Genomic DNA, 17,912 nt, shown 5'->3' on the forward strand with positions numbered 1-17,912 from the left:
TTGTAAACATCTAGTGAATGGAGATTTTTCATTATATACGGTTTATTTGTCAAAGAGAATACAACAACCTAACAATTTAGTCTTACTTTAAGTATCTACTACAGTGTGATAAAAAAAGTTGTGATTCAAAACACTTCCTTTAAATGACAATTTTACTGAAGATGACCATCTTTTCCTTCCTATCTCTACAAATGCTTCATTTGGAGGCTACAGCTTTACCTGTGATCCCTTCTAGCTACAATTGATTTGCTAGTAACTAGAATGAATACTTCCAGAACTAAAAACTGAGTCGAGTTAGTGACATAATATAGAATGAAAAAATCCATGAACAATTTACAACATCTGCTCAAATCCCTTTGCTTTCTGTTCAATTTTTCCTTGGATTAGATTTACAAATGCCAAATCTCCTTTTCTTGAGCTATATTTAAGTGGGTTCTGTTTCTTGCAATGAAACCATTCTTGATCAAAACAGTAGTCATGGGTTATTCTCTCTGATATAAAAACCTATTATATTCTATTTCAATTATAAATGTTACCATTCAAAACTAGATTTAACATGACTTTCAATTGTCTAAAACACTTCATAAATCTTCTCCTAAATTTACAAGAGAAATTCTCACCCATCTTGCTCTAAGGAATAAATGAAAACAGTAAGACAATTGAGCTCTCAAAATAACTGGGAAAGATCCATAGGCACAGGATGAAAATAATAGCCCCAAATGCATACCTGCTCGGTTACCAAGGTTTTGTTTGGCTCCTTTTATATTAACCAGTATTAGGTTTTTAAAAAGAAGGGCTGAAGGGCAAGGGAAGGATTTGGTGATTGAACAAATTTGAGAACTGAATAATATAAAAAACATATATATGTTAATATTTTTTAACTCCAAGGCTTCTCAGTCTTTCATGAATTAATGAGCATGAGGATAGGAATGCAGCATTCAGATCATACTTAAGTCACCCCAGATCCTTTTCTCCTCCACAGCGTATCTGAAGAAACCAGGGTTATATTAGTCTGGGAAACTAGAAGAAAGTACTGCTTCAACATAAATAAGTTGTTCATGATCTACCTAAAAATAAGTATCAAAGTTATCTTTTTCAATCAACCAATTCTGCTAATTTCTTGGAACACATTAATTTTAACACTGATATTCTGCCATTTCCTTGCTTAAAAATCTTATAGTTGGCTTTCCCTAAGGCAAGAGTGGATAATCCTAGCCCTCGATTTAACTTCATTATGATCCATGGAAAAGTATGAGGAGATGAAAACATGTTTCAAACCAGAGTAGAAGACACATCAAAAAGACTTAAAATGGCAAAGTTATGAGATATCACAAGATAGGGTTGCTACTTCATCAAAATCTGAGACCTCTGAGTGTCTATCCACCTTAAACCTTCTCAAATGCCCATCTCCCTCCTCTCTGAAAGTAGACATTAGGAATTGTTTATTAAAAATTTGTATAAAATTTGGTTTAGATTTTTAAAATTAAAAGAGCAGGGTTTTTTTTTAACTTTTGTAAAAAGAAGGGGCTATATAAAACATGATTTTAAAATCTCAACTAATTTTTCCAACACTAACAGAAATCCTATCCAGGAAAAAAAAATTCTTCATCCTAGCCTACTGGATAGATCATAATCGAACCTTCAGCCTGGCATTCAACACTGTTTATCAAATGTCTTCACTTAAATTACAAATTAAGTGCAGTCCCACTATTCCCAAGATGAAACTGTTTTAATCAGAAGAGCCTTCTTACTGACTCCTAGAACTGTTATTCACCATTCTAATTCTGTATCTTTGTACATGTTGTTCTCCCACCTAAAAGATCTCTTCTATTTCTTTTAAGCCACCTTACTCCCAAACATCTTTCATGATAGCTCACGATAATCTTCCCAGTTCTCTGAATTTCCGATGACAATCAAGAACATCTTAAAAGCACAAAGAAAAAATTCTTCAATATTTAAACTAGCAGCACTCTTTTGAAAGCAAAGGATAAAGGCAAGAAAAACAAAAAGCGAGACAGCTTGCAGCCAATTTCCCTAAGGCACAGATAAATTATTTTAGTTCTCGAAAATGTCTGTTTTGTCTATGGCCATGTCACCCTGAATGCGCCCAAGCTCATCTGATCTCAGAAGCTAACCAGGGTCAGGCTTGGTTAGCACTTGGATGGGAGACCACCTAGAAACACTGGCTGCTATAGACAGTAAAAAAAAAAAAAAAAAAAAAAGTTTTTCTTTGTGCAACATCCCCATCTTGTGGACATCTGGGATATTGGTAATACCATTTCTGCAGTGCTACACTCTTCACAAGCATAGGCAGAACAGAATGCAGATGCACATAATCCTTAGCTATCCTTAGCTAATTAGAAAGTAATATAACCTCAACTAACTTAAATTTTAAGGTATTTTATCTATAACTTGCTGCTAACTGAATTCTCTTTATTATCTACTTTTGAGTATCCTCAAATTCTGGGTAGAGGTTTAAAAATATAGTCACTGGCTTTATGAGGCAATAATGGAAAGAAACCAGTGGAATTGAGACTATGGTTTAAAAAAAAGCTTAAATAAGAAGTTAAAAGCTTTTACTCATCTATAAATTTCATATGCTGTCTTCTGAAAAAAATGATCAGTCATAAAGCTGCAGATTCTCCCTCTTCTAATATTACCTTTTTTGAGCTGTACACAATGTGGCACAATATGCATTTTCGTTCTCGTACCATAGTGACCAGATCTGAAGCACTCAACGTCACACCTGCAATGAGGAAGTAACATTTAGTAACCTTTTATTACCAGATGTCTTCTTAGATTCATCTTAATGTAGTCAAAAATACAAGTCTTGCATCTCCCTCACCTCCACCCTGTTCCTCCCCCAGTCTTCTCATCTTGGTAAATGAAAATTCCAATTTTCAAGGTACCTAAGGCAAAAACTTTGGGAGTCATCCTTGGTCCCTCTTTCTCGCCCCATATCCGCCCTCACCAGAAAATCTTGTCCGTCCAACCTTGAAAAATACATCTAAAATCCAACCATTCCTCACTACTGAGCATATCTATCATCTCACATTGCACTAGCCTAATGACTTGATTTCCTACTTCTATACTTACCCTCTTATAGTCTATTCTCAAAACAGTAGTCAGAGATTCTCAGAATGGGATTCTTTTAAAATTTAATTTAGATCACCAAACTTCTCTGCTTGGAATTTTACAGTAGATTCCCATCTCACTCACAGAGGATCCAAAGTCCTTTGCCATGGGCTACAAAATCTGCTTCTCACTTACTGAGTCCATACTCTACCATTCTTCTCTATACCTCCACTCCAGTCACATTGTCCTCCTTGCTATTCCTTGATCACACCAGGAATTCTCCTACCTTAGGGCTTTTTCTATATTACCTGTTCTCTCTGCCCAGAATATTCTTCCTTAAGATGCCTTTATGGTTTTCATGGCTCACTCTCTCATGCTGCCTCATCAAGGAGGCCTTCTCCACCCCACTACAGATACTGTACTTTCTGCCCCTCATTTCCTCTATCCCCCTATATTTTTTTAATAACACTGTGATAGATTGTTTCCATAGATGGCCACACAGTATCGTATCTCCCACTCCAAGTGCACTTCTGCAATGGGATCTTGTCATCACCACCCGTCAAATGGTGGAGTCTATTTCCCCTCCTCTGCAACCTGTTTTCACCAATAAAATGTAGTGGAAGTGACAACATAATTCCTGAGCCTGGGTCTTTAAAAAGCTGCAGCTTCTGCCTTTGCACACTTGGAATACTTCCTCTTGGAACCCAGCCACCATGTTGTAGAAGTCCAAGCCACAAGGAGAGACCAAGGGAAAAAGAACTGATGCCTCGGCTGAGCACCCAAACAACCAGGACCATCTGACAGCCATGTAGGGTGAGTGAGCCATGCTGTGTGTTCAAGGCCCAGCTGCCAAAGAGGAACCCCAAGAGAAAACCAGTTAAAGAACTATGCGGATGAGCCCTTTTCATCTCTAGGATCATAAAAAACAATAACATCGTTGTTTGAAGCCAGTAAATTTTGGAGTAGTTTGTTACACATCAAGAGACAGAAACGAGCATCTTTTACTACCTGACTTAGTATATATTTATTTCTTATTCTCTATTTATCCCATTTAAAACTAAGTTTCACAAGGATAGAGACTTCATATATTTTGTTCGCTAGTACAGGTCTAGCACTTAGAACTGTGTCTGACACATTGTAGGTACTCTATAAGTATTTGTTGAATTGTTCCAAAAGGAACTACCCTGGGTTACTAAATGTGAGCTAGAGCTGGGTAAATACTGGAGTTTGGATTGAGACTAGAGATTTTTCCATCCTAGAGTTTATAATCCTCTAGTACTAGCATACATTTTTCTGAGTCCTTGCAAGGATACTCTGCATGATAATTTAATCCCACTCCCCAGGCAGCATTGTTTCTTCTCTTCCCCTCCCTTTCTCCCTCCCCCCCACCCCACACACAAGCACACATGCTGCTCTAATAGATATATCTGCTTCTTTCCCTGCCTTCGTTCTTTAGAGGACTTAAAACTGTGAGGTAATGAAGTTATAAATTACCCTAATTTAATCTGTAACTCCTAGACAACATGTATACAACATGATAGAACGGCCAATGAGAAGAGGCCTAAGGTTCTCCACTTCTCCTGGTTATTCAGTAATTTCCTTGCCATTCCAACCCACTTCACACCACTACCTGACGTCTAAAATAATTTTATTCAGTAACAAAATATAAAACACCAAAATAAGATTTTAGGGTAAATATTCTACACATTTGAGAAAGCTGAATGTCAACTAATAAAACTAAAACAAAGAAATATACCTTTACAGATAGGTACAGTATTATCTATACCTCCAGTATTGCTAATAATCTAAATCTCAAAATTAATATAAATCATTCTGGTGCTAAGCCTCAAAGCATAACTATTCTTTTAATTCCCTTATAGCCTAACATTTATTTCAACTTTAATTACTACTTATATACAGTATTTAATTACTATTTATAAGCATTTATTGCGCACCAAGAACTGCTCTAAAAGTTGAAGAATGGTAAAGATATGCCCAGAAACGTTTGTAATAATGCTTCAAGTTATTAACCATCAAAGCGAAACAGAAACAAAAAACTTAGAAGCAATAAAGACAATGAAAAAGTGTGCCTTCCTGGCACAGGCAATAGCAGTTATTGTGAAGTTTTCATATATTTACTCAATTGAAAACTAAGCACTAAAATACAAACTGTGTTTCAATTTCATAAAGCCAAAGACATTAACCCTTAGTAAATGGATGAAGAAAAGTCATATTTAAAAATATACTCAATCAACCTTTTAACCAAGACTCCTTTTTATTTTCTATTTCCTTTCATGAGCTCCACGTTTCTAATCTACATGTATTAAGTAAATTCATTTTCACTTTTGCAAAAAATCAAAAAGTATAACTGCTGGCAAGGTATTTAATCAAGAGGGACGACCTAGTATTTAAACACTAAGTTGATATGATTCCAGTGAAAGACAAAGGAGCTTTAATTTATACATCCTTAAAATGAGTAAATATGATTTGCATTAAGCTTTTTGAAATACTGAAATTAGTTCACAGCCTTATAGATGGGAACTATGCAACTCTGAGATCTCAAAGCACTTGAGAGGTTACATTATACAAGTCAAGTACGTGCAAATAATTCAACTACTGCTGTCCTCACTTTAATCACCTTACAGTTTGTCCCCATCCTTTAAATATACCCGCTATGCAATCTTTCAAATTTTCTCCAAATAATGATGAGAAATATCCGTGATAATTCTTAGTCCTAATAGCCTTAAAAATTCCCATAATACTTTTTTCAACATCCTGATTACTATTCTGTCAATCCAATTACCATTCCCATAGTTAAAGCTGTATTATTTTTTTCAGTTTCCCATATTTAGACACCATTTCTGTTTTTACATTTTTGTCATCTGTTCTTCAGTGTGATAAACCTGCATGACTTTACATCTGTTCTCCATTCTCTCCACTGCCCTACTCTTTGTTTCCTGCCTTGACTACTGCAGCCAATAAATAAATAAGTTCTAAATCCAAGCAGTGTATCAGAATCACCCATCTAACTTATCGATTAAAGAAATACAGTTGTATAGGCAGAGTAGAAAAATTGCTTTAGAATCTCTAGAGAAGGCATTTTATACTTCTAGTCTCCCTATCCTTATACAGACGTATTTCAAAAATTTAAGTCAAAAGTTACTTAAATTGGTCAGCAAGATAGCCTTCCAACTATTACCTCATATCACTGTAATCCATCTCAAACATCAATGTTAGAATATTTCTACAAATACTTATTATGAAACTCAAGGCTGGAAAACGCCATTTACTGTCAAAGAACTTTATCTGGAACATTACCACATTATCCCACTTTACTATTCAAATAGCCTGCAAACTCAGTAAGAACAGACTGTTTGATGGTAGGTATGTCTGATCTGCCTGGCCTTACCATTAGGAAAGGATCTGTCTTTCCACATACCTCTAACACTCATTACTATAAACTCAGTAGTACTTAAGATATTAGAACTTTGAAATAATTAAAGCCTATGCAGATTCTATATGACAATAAGACACCTTAAAATATTGACAGAAAAAAAGGCGTAATTACTGGCTCATTGGGGAGGGTGCAGGTAAGGAGTGGTATTCAGTTTAGAATCCCTTTCCTGATTTCCACAGGTAACTTTTGGTGCTTCCACCTTAAACCCGAAAGAAAACTAATAGATTTCTGGTGAGCAAGACAAGGCAACAGAGAGACAGCATTCAGTGACAGAACAAGTGTTGCCATTTCACCTAGGTTGCCCAGAAGGTTATGGAACAAAGATATAACTGGCATTTTGGGTAGGTCTTCAATTGCTGAGTAGGCCTCCCTAGAAAGTTTCAAGGTAAATTTGAAATCTTTGATATTTTTCAAGCTGTTGGGATGCTGAATTTTTGAGCAATAGCAAATTTTGTCTAAGCATATTTTTCACCACGTGCTTGCTGAGATGTTTGGATGTATCATTGCCACATGTACAGTATGCAATGTGAGCTTTTAGTAAACATTAGACTTCTGACATTTATAAGGATATGTTGAAGATTCTTCCAGATTCCAGAATTTGCAAATGCTACTTACTACTTTAGCAGCATATAAATTCCTCCCGAAAATCTAATAAAATATATGGTGACCTTTTCAGAGACTGAATGATTTTTTAAATATGGGACAAAGGCATTTAGAAAGCTGTTAACATCAACTAAACTGCTAAGGTAAATGCTTTTCTAAATTACATTACTGTATAATAAATTCTAAAATAAGGAATAATGATGATTGCATTATACAGTCACACTTGTATAAAATAGATGAAGATTATTGAACATACTGTTAGCAACAAGATGCATGGAGAACATGCTGTTTGAGAAGAATATTGAGCATTTAGCTGGACTTATTAATGTACAGTGATTATAATTCATGTCACACAATTTTAAATTGCCATGCAGATCATGGGGATTGCTTGGAAATATAAATAAATGATATATTGAATAGAGGAATGCAAACTTTTAAAACTGTTAAATTTAACAAGATAGCTAGGAATACTTTTATTTTATTTTGGGAGGTGGAGATTTTTTTTTATTTTTTTTTAATATTTGTTTATTTTTATGGTGACATTTTTGTTAACCATTTATTATGGTTAACAAAATCCAGTTTCAGCTGTACATTTTAACAGTAAGGCATATATATATTTACACTGTGTTCACCTCCCATAGGTAGATTTCTGTCCCCACATATGAGACCCTTTTACCCCATTTACCTTCCCCTTCTCCCCTGCCACCTCCCCTACGGTAACTACTAGGTAATTTCAAAATTAGGAGCAACAGCTATATAATACTCTAAGTGGTCTCAGTATCCCCTCAAACTACCCTGAGGTAATCCTGAGCTTTTCTAATTTCTTATGCTGCAGCATAAGTAATCTCCTTAAAATGCAAATCTGACCATAATACTCCCTTGATTTTTCTTCCAGTCTTACATTTTGGAAATTTTCAAACATGGAAATGCTAAAATAACTTTATAGTAACTACCCCATATTTTGTTTCCTGTATACCCCTATACCCACCACCTAGATCTACCATTAATTTTTTACTATATTTGCTCTACCTATCTATCCTTGGTAACTTAATTATAATATATTAATTTAATATTTTGCCTAGAATCTTTTGGGTCTATGTTTGCATGGAACATTGTTTTGTAACCTTTTTAATCCGAATGTCTTTACCAGGTTTTGGATAGTTATTAGAGTTATACTGGTCTCATGAAATGAGCTTGAAAGTGTTTCCCCTTTGTCTATTTTCTGAAAGTTTATATACAATTGATACCATTTCTTTGTTAAATACTTGAAAGATTTCATCAGTGAAACCACTGTTGCCCTGAGTTTTCTTTGTGGGAAGGTTTCTTTTTATCATTAATTTCTTTTCTTTAAGACAAGGTTACTCAGATTTTGTTTCAACCTGTGAGTTTTAATACATTGACATTTTCCAAAAACTGTCCATTTATATTTTCAAATTTGTTGGCATAATGTTATTTATAATATCCCCTTATTTCATAGGATCTGTAGTGATAAATCCTTTTCATTCCTAATTCTAGTAATATATGTTCTGTTTTTCATTATTACTCTACAGGTTTATCAATATTATTGATCTTTCCAAAGAACCAACTTCTGGCTTTGTAATTTTATTTATTTATTGTCTTTTTCTATTTTATTGATTTCTTCTGTCTTTATTATTTCTTTCCTTCTATCCACCTCGAGTTTATTTTGCTCTTTACCTCTTTAAGATAAAACTTTAGGTCACTGTCTTTAGATTTTTCTAAAATCGATGGTTAGGCTATAAACTTATAATCACTGCAATTGTTGCATAATGCAAATTTTTAGTGCTTTTTAATAAACAATTATAGAATAATTTTAGATTTACAGAAAAGTTGCAAAAATTAGAGTACCAATATATTCACTACTATTTTGGGCATTAAGTCTCTGAAAGTTACTTTCACACACGAAAAAACAATATTGACACATTATTAATTTAAATGCATACTTTATTTCCTCATTATTTACCTAGTATCCTTTTTCTCTTCCAGGATATCAACCAGGACACCACATAACATTTAGTCGTCATGTTTCCTTAGGCTCCTGTTGGCTATGACAGTCATACCATAAATTTTGATGTTGTATTTTTATCATTCAGTTCAAAATACTTCCTAAGTTCTCTTGTGATTTCTTCTTTGGCTCATAGATTTAGAAGTTTCACTGAATTTCCAAATATTTGTGGTTTTTTTTTTTTAAACATCTTGATTTCTACTTTAATCCTATTATGGTCAAAGAACATATTCTGTATTATTTCAATCCTCCCAAATTTATTGAGTCTTGATTTACAACCTAGCATCTGGTCTATCTCTGAGGGAAAAAGTTATTTTGTAGTTGTTGGGTAGAGATCTATACTGATTTTTGTTTATCAGTTGTTGAGAAGAGTGTTAAAATCTCTATGGTTGTCTCTCTCCTTGTTATCAATTTTGCTTGTTTTGAAGCTCTGATATTAGGCAAATATATATTTATGACTATGTCTTCCTGATGAACTGACCCTTTTATCATTATGAAATGACCCCCTTAACTCTGGCAGTACACTTTATCTTGAAGTCTACCATATCTAATAGATAGCCATTCCAGACTTCTTACACTATTTGAAAGGTATATCTTTTCCCTTGCATTTACTTTTGGCCAATCTGTCCTTATGCATTGAAGTGTTTATTGCACTAAATTGAAATTTGTAACATGGTTGGATTAGGTCTACCATTTCATTATTCTTTTATCTCACTATTCACTTTAATTTTTCTACTAGCTTTTTAGCATACTTCTTTGTATTTTTTCCACAGTGGTTGCTCCAATTATTAAAATATACATCCTTATCATTTTACACTGTACTTAAGTGTAATAACGTCCATTTCATGTAATATGTAAAAAGCTTGCAACTATATAGGTTCATTTACCCCCACCTCCTATTCCATGCTTCATGGTATGTATATGTTTTATACCTACAATATGTGATGAACTCCACATGATGCTCTTTTTAAAAAAATTTAAAGTTATATGTGGTTTTAAGAAATCAAAAGGCAAAACATATTTATCCAAATATTTACCATTTCTGGTGTTCTTCACTAATTTATGAAGATTTTAAGTTTCCATCTGGTATCATTTCTCTTTAGCCTTAAGAGCTTCCTTTAGCATTTCTTATAGGGTGGATCTGTTAGCAACGAATTCTCTTGGTTTTCATATATCTCACAATATTTTTATTTTGCCTTCATTCGTGAAGGCTAGTCTACTGAATCAGGAGTTTTGGGTTGTCAGATTTTTCTTTCAGCATTTTAAAGACTCTCTATTCTTTCTGGCCTCCATGATTACTCCCCTATATGTAACATGTTGTTTTCTTTGGCTGCTTTCTAAATTTTTTTTTTTTTTTTTTTTTTGGCTTTCAGAAATTTGACTATAAAGCACCTGGTCATGGTTTTCCTCACTTTTAAACCTGAGGTTGGCGTAGTTTTCTTGTCTTTACCCTTCCCCGTGTTTGATGAGCTTATTGAATGTCAATTTACGCCTTTCATTAAATTTAAAAATGTTTCCTCCATTGTATTTCCTCTGCTGCATTCTTTCTCCTCTCCTTATATTTTCAAGTATTTCCTCTGCTGCATTCTTTCTCCTCTCCTTTGGGACACCAATTATACGTGTTTGATTTTTTGATACTGCCCCCAGGTCCTTGAGGATCTCTTTTCCTTCTACCCCTTTTCTGTTTGTAATATTGAATAATGTCTATTGACCTTTAATTTCACGGATTCTTTCCTTGGTCCTCTCCATTCCACTGTTTGGCCCATCCAGTTACATTTATTTCCAATATCATATTTTTCGGTTCTAGAATCTCCATTTGGTAATTTCTTAATTTCATGATCATTCTTTATGAGCATATTTTCCATTGCATCTTTTCCTTTTCCTTTACTAATACATAGTTATAAAAGTTTAAAATTTTTTCATGTTAATCCCAACATTTGGGTATTCTAGGGTCAGTCTATGTAGATTGTCTTTAAACTTGAGAATAGGTTATATTTTCCTAATTCTTTGTAGATGACCAATTTTGGAATATATCCTGGATATTGTAAATGTTATGCTATGGAGGCTCTGGATCCCTTTATATTCCTCTGAAGTGCTGATTTTTATTTTTAATTATTTTTCTTTTCATAGATATCTATATTGGTTGGCTAAAACTACAGTCTGTTTCTTATGCTGATGAGGTCTCAATTCAGCTTTTACCTTTAGCTTAGCTTCTTGGAGTCTCTTCCATATATTTCAACAGTCTGCCAAGATTTGGGTAGAGTTTATTCAGCGTTTGAGTTTTTTCCTCTGTGTCCCAAGAATCTCCTCTCACTTTCCAACAGCTGTGTTTGCCTTGAGCCTTATCTTTTGGTTCTTCACACCACAAAGACAGGTAGTTTAGTATCAGGATTTTAACTCAGCCACTCTTCCTGGCACAAATTGGGCCCATGCAAATGAGAAATCACCCCATGTAGTTCTGTTTCTCATGTGTCAATTCTCTTCCAGAATCTGCTTGCTTTTGTCACTCTCCGGTGATTTCAGTTGTTTTATTTAGTTTATTTATTTAGTTATCTAGATTTAATAGTTGTTATTTGCAAGAGCATATGCCAGTATGAGCTTACTCAGCCATGACCAGAACTGGACTCCCATGCTTGTACTTTTGAGAGCCTTCAGCCTGACTAAATGGCTCCAGGTAATGCTCAAGCAGGTGGGCTGATCAAAGAAGACATACCCCTCAATTCTGTGGTGGAATAGGAGGCCCTAGATTTAGTGACAAAATCTGCTGGGGTTTGGGTGAGTCTTCAATGGCAGTTTTTTTCATAAGGTGGCTGAGTATTCCAGTTTACTTTAATTTCAAACATGCACTTCCATGATTCTCTCAAACATACACTGAAAAAGCCATTCCCACACACGCTTATGTTTCATGCTTCAGTCTCTCACATCTAAAAGCCCTTCGATGGCATACAATTATTTAAGATATAAACCAAAATATTTAACAAGGCCCACTTGATATGAAACTTGGTAATGTGTACTGCGTAAGTTTTAGATACTTTCCTCCTAGATCTCTGTGTGCTAGACAAAATGGTATTTTCGGTTCTTCCCACCTACCATGATTCTCCCAGAGGGCTTTTTCATATGCTGGTCCCCCTTCCTGGAATGCTATTACTCCTTTCCATCTATTTACCTTTCAAATCTCAGTGCAAATGTCAGATGCCTGGGGAACCACTGCCTGATCTCCCAGATTAAGTCATATTTCCTCTCTGTACACTACTCTCTTAAAATTTTGTACCTTCTTTATACCACTTATCACAATTGTGACTTTCTGAAGCAGGCAGCAGAGCAGCAGTTCTCAACCATATCAGACCCAATACCCTCTTTTTTAAACATTATGGAAATTTGCATGCATACATAAATGAGGGGTTATTATAACAATCCCCAGTGTGCTCATCAGCCAACTTCCCCAACTGTCACCAGTTTAATACCTCCTTAGCCTTCCTGAAATAAAAGTCAGAGCTACTGTAACTTATTTACACATGTAAAAATTTAAATATCAATATAGTGTGCTAACTGTAACAAAAAGGAATTATCATAAAATAATATGTATTTCAACATATAAACACTTGGGAATGACTATATTAGATGATATAAGACTATGAATGTGACAACTATAAATATAGACTGATATAGATTGTTATATTGTTGATAAAAATACCATGAAAAGCATTGCCAATTTTCTAAAATAGTGACTCTTGATTTACATGATAATTATGCTCTAAGCAAAAAATACTATGTGTTTATATGTAAAACAAATTTGGTTCTAGGTTCAGCTAATCACAAACAGGTTTTATACCTTCATGAACATCCTCTGGGACATTTGAAAGTGATGTAACAATTTTTTACCACACAGGGCTGTCCCCTACATTGCAGGATGTCTAACATCCCTGCTCTTCATCCACTGAAGTCAGTATCACCTTCTCAATTATTTTGAAACCAAAAAAATGCTCACAAATTTCCCTCCTGGGGAATTATCTCAAACTCACTGAAAACCACTGCATTAGGGTAAAGGAAGAGAGCAAAATCTGTGTAGCCTGATCACCTGTGTTTGAAACCTGGCTCTATCATTTACTATCTGTGTGTCTTAGGCAGTTTCCACATTTATAAAAAATATATATATATTAATATCAATGTCACAGTGCTGTTATGAGAAATAAATTAGAAAATCCATATAAAGTGTTTTGCACAAAGCAGGTATTAGGTCTTTGCTATATTTAGATATTAATATAATTATTTGCTTAATGACTATCTCTCTCAACAGAGCGTAAGCTCCACGACAGCTAGCAGGAATGTCTGTCTTTTTCATCATTTTATTCCTATTATCTTGAATAGAAAAGGTATTTGATATTTGTTGAATGAATGAATACAAATTAGCAAAGATGTATGGATCACAAATACAAACAATAAAAACTGAAGTATAATCTTAGGTTATACTACTAAGATACTTTTGCATATGAAACTCAGAATTTACCTTGATGACATATACACAGTATGGTGTGATACCCAAGAAACTGGTTAACAGTCATTGCCTCTGGGAAAAGAACTGAGGGACTGTGGTTTAGGGATTTACTTTTCACTGTACACCCTTTCGTAATATCCAAAAATTTAAGCAATAATACACATATATTCTGGTTTCAAAAGTTTTTTTTTTAACATTTTTTTTAACTCATAGTATGTTTTTTAAACCAAGATTTTAGGCCCAAGAACCAAGACTGCATAATGGTTCCACGTACAGAACTTTTTTGGAACTACAGAAATCATCAAGAAGTTTGGCTTTCATATATTTTGAACTTTCAGAAGGGCTCATTACAAGCTACTATATCACTGGATCTATCCCAGTTCACTGATACTCCAAAAACTCTAATCTCATTATATACTAATTACCTGTCCAAAAAGATACAAAGAAGGTACAAGTAGTATAACTATTAAGAGTAATAACAATTTTACATTTATGTACCAGTTTGTACCTTAGGAAATATGGTGGGAAAAATATGACCTTTAAATTAAAACACAAATACTTAATAGACCTACCACCTTGAGTAAATTTTAATCTCTTCAAACTTCAGACTCCTCTTCTATAAAATGAGAATGCTGCCACCTATTTATCAGGGATTCAGTTTTTGTTTTTTTGTTTTTTTGTTTTTTTTAAAAGAAGCAGTAGCAATTTCTTGCAGTGAGGTTTACCACTTTAAAGGTAATTATATTTTGAATAGGTAATACTAGTTGTTTCAAAATTTAAAAGGTACAAAACAGCTTACAGCTGGTTTCAAAGGGAGACATGCAATTTTACAACGGAGAACTCAGATACCACCTGAAACCACTAATCAATCTCAGTATCCCTAATAGGGGAAAACTAAGGTACACAGCATGGTTTGTGATACTGTCTGCAAAGTGTTTAACCTGAATCCAATCCAATATTTAGCTCTACCTTCTGCTTTACAGTAACAAGTTAAATGACATCACTAGGAATCAATCAGATAAATCCAGATAACTGACCAGGTCTCTTCAATAAGACAAGACAAAAAAGGAGAAAGGGAAAGAGAGAACAGGTAAATGTTCTAGATTTTAAGACTTTAAGCGACCTAACATTCAAATGCAATGCACAGATTTGACTGGAAATTATATTAAAAATGGTTAAAAAGATGGAACAATTTGTGAAAAGTTTAAAGGATTAGTTATTAGATAATATAGAGGAATTATTGTTTGGTGTGGTTATGATATTGAGTTATGTGGGAAAATGTTATTTTTATTAGATACACATTAGAGGTGAAATGTCAGAAATACAAGCACATATGACAAAACATTAACAGATTTAAAATCTGAGCGATCAATATAAAGGGGTCCAATATGGCATTTTCTCTACTTTTCTGAATGTTTTCATAATAAAAAATAAAACAAAAAAGCTTAGAGAGAAAATTATTTTCAATTCTATTCCTGTTTCTTAGTCAGTTCTAGCCACTGTTACCAGTATGTTTTCTTCCAAAGATAGTCTATACATATATATGCAAATAAACATTTTTTTTTAAATCGCAAATGGTTGTACATCCTCTTTTCCATTTTTTTCCTCCAATTTACTACATCTTGGCAATCACTCATTATTAGCACATAGAGGGCTGGCTCATTCTTTCTAACAGATGCATAATTTATTTAACCAGTCTGCTACTGACGAATACTTAGAAATCTCATTTCTTGTTAGTCTCTTTCAGATTAAAAAATTTTTAAAAAAATCTAATTGTAAGGTTTCGGTCAGAGATTTAACATGCTAGATATCCCATTGCCTGCCTAGGTGCTCTTATTCACTGAATACGCAAATTAATCCCAAACTTCCCACTTAGATAATGCAGTTACAAGTTACAGAATACATAATATGTGTACTTCAACCTGAGCCATTCCTTATCCCAGAACCAAGTCAGCTAGCATCTACCATCATGTCCTGCTTCTCTTGTACAGTAGCCTTCAAACTACATATGCTCTAATCTAGATGTACAATAATCACCATTCAATTTTCCTTTTTAAATCTTTTAATTAAAGCAATTGGTTCTGAACTAACCTGATCAGACTCCTTCACACCTTCTCCTTCCAAGCCATTTTGAAATTCTCTTCAAAAACCAACTAGTATCTTTAATAAAGGCTCCTACCATTTTCTAGATGCAGTAAACTCTAGAAACTCTAAGTGTAATGTAGTTTCTTCTCAGCAAAAGTGCTTAGAATATCTAACTTCATGTAACAGGAAAAAAATAGCTTGGGCGTTGTATGTGAATTTCACCACTTAACCCTAGTAAATCAGCTTGAGCAAATAAATTATCATCAAACTCTAAGGGCCCTCATCTGAAATGTGCTCCCAAAAAACACCTCAATTTTTTTGTGATAGACCTGATGTATCTGGCACATGTGTAGTAGGTACTAAATAAATCCTTGTTGATTCTAAATATCATCTTCCATTGTTTCATTCACCACCAAACTGGAGAAGAGGGCTTAAAATAAATTTTAAGATTTAGGCTCTCAGTAAGTGCTCAAAAGTTATTTTGGCTCAAGTTAAATCGATGTAAACCATTATGGTGGATAAGGCACTCATTTGCTAGGTAAGAGAACTTCCCTTAACTTCAATGTCAGTCCCAAGTTGCTAAGAACCATGAAAATCTCAAACTTCCCAAGAAGACTTAATGTCAAAGACTCTCAAAAGATGGTTCTGACTCTCAAAAATGGCTAAATGGAGCAGATTGAAAGGAGAATAGGGCGCAAAGCATTTCCTCTCCATAATTATGCATTGAGATTCGAACTAAATACTAAATTGACACATAGTAATCACTCCATAATTAGTAGCTATTAGTTAAGACGCATCCCATTGGCAGAGAAGATGGAAGGAGGAAAAACAACGGAGGCTGTCAGTTACAATCGGTCGGAAGGTGTCCCTGGCCTGAGACCCGTAGGCCTTTAAGCACCTAAATCTATGGACTCCCTGAGGCACCAGGGCCCTAAGGAGGTCAGAGGCCTCCCCTAAAGGTCAAGAATCTGTAGACACGTTTTCTGCTGGGGCGGGGAGCAATACTGTAACGCCCCCACGAGAATCTGTACCCCGAAGCCAGAAACACCGCCTGCCTGTAAACCCACGCGGGCTCCGGAAGAGGGGACAACCAGGTTGTTCTGCGCCGCAGTCTGGAGGAGCAGAGACTCGGCCACCTCCTGCAGCTCCAAACCTCCTTAAGGGACAGATCACCAGACCCTAGGGCTCCCATACGCCTCAACGCAGCCTGGCCCCTGGATACTCACATTCACAGCCGACCCCTCTTACTCCATCAGACCACCAGGGCCCCGGCGAGGGAGCTCCCTGACGCCCCAGAAGCCCCCCCTCAATCTTGGGTCCGGCGGCCAGCTCCGGACCCGCTCCCCGCCGGGGACCGCCGCCGCCGCCAGCGCGCAGGCGCATAGCGCACCCGTCGCGCTCCCCGCCCTTTTTTTCCCTTTGCAGACTGCCTTTCTCAATAATCTAGCTTTATTTGAACATACGAGAGTGAACAACGGACACAGGCTAAAGAGGCTTTTCTCAAAAATAATGGAAGACGACCAAAGGCAGGCTGGCTTGTGGAAGAATTAGTCCGCTGCACTGGACGTTCCTGTGACCAGCCTACCTGGCTCCTTTTTCATCCTTTTTGCTATTTCCGGACCTTCCTCTTGCTCTTACTCTCTTCCTAAACCACCACCATGCCCCTTAGATAGTGGCAACAGTTTCAGCCACATTTCCACCACTCCTTCCTTGTAAAACTTACTGATGCTTACAAAGCGTTAGAACAGACAGACTTGAGTTCAAATGTTGACCTAGGTACTAATTTACGACTTCGAGTAAGTTACAATTGTCCTTGGAATCTCGCTGTCCTCAGAGTTAAAATTAATATCTTATCGCTCGAGGTGTTGTTAATTTTAAACAACATAACATAGGTCAAGTGCTTATCAGAGAGCAGATAATCTATCAATACCTATGATTATTTCTTAATATCTACTGTATTTATATTTACTAAATGTCCAATACTTATTCCCTCAGGATACCATGTTAGTGTCTAAAAGTAGTCAGATGAACCAAGTTATATTAAGGTTGATAATGCTGTGAAATGTTATTCCTATATTACTGAGTCTCTAATAATATCTATGTTTAATAAGACCAATGTCTCAAATCAAAGTAAGCAGCTCCTTCCACCTATGTGTAAATTCAGATTTGCTTCT

The 17,912-nt window shown here is 35.3% G+C and overlaps 1 protein-coding gene across 1 annotated transcript in view; it reads right to left on the bottom strand.

Annotated features, from left to right (window-relative positions):
• ZNF106 (zinc finger protein 106) overlaps window positions 1-17,102 on the bottom strand; it is a 56,463-nt gene extending 39,361 nt beyond the window's left edge. The window contains exons 1-2 of the mRNA XM_016144923.2: window positions 16,965-17,102; window positions 2,661-2,746 (exon numbers count right to left, since the gene is read on the bottom strand). Of these exons, the coding sequence (XP_016000409.2) occupies window positions 2,661-2,714 (54 nt within the window). The 5' untranslated portion in view covers window positions 2,715-2,746; window positions 16,965-17,102. The remainder of the gene's footprint in view (window positions 1-2,660; window positions 2,747-16,964) is intronic.
• Between the last annotated feature and the right edge of the window lie 810 nt (window positions 17,103-17,912).

The sequence above is a fragment of the Rousettus aegyptiacus genome, unplaced genomic scaffold (assembly GCF_014176215.1).
Source record: "Rousettus aegyptiacus isolate mRouAeg1 unplaced genomic scaffold, mRouAeg1.p scaffold_m13_p_3, whole genome shotgun sequence".
In the NCBI taxonomy this organism is placed as follows: Eukaryota; Metazoa; Chordata; class Mammalia; order Chiroptera; family Pteropodidae; genus Rousettus; species Rousettus aegyptiacus.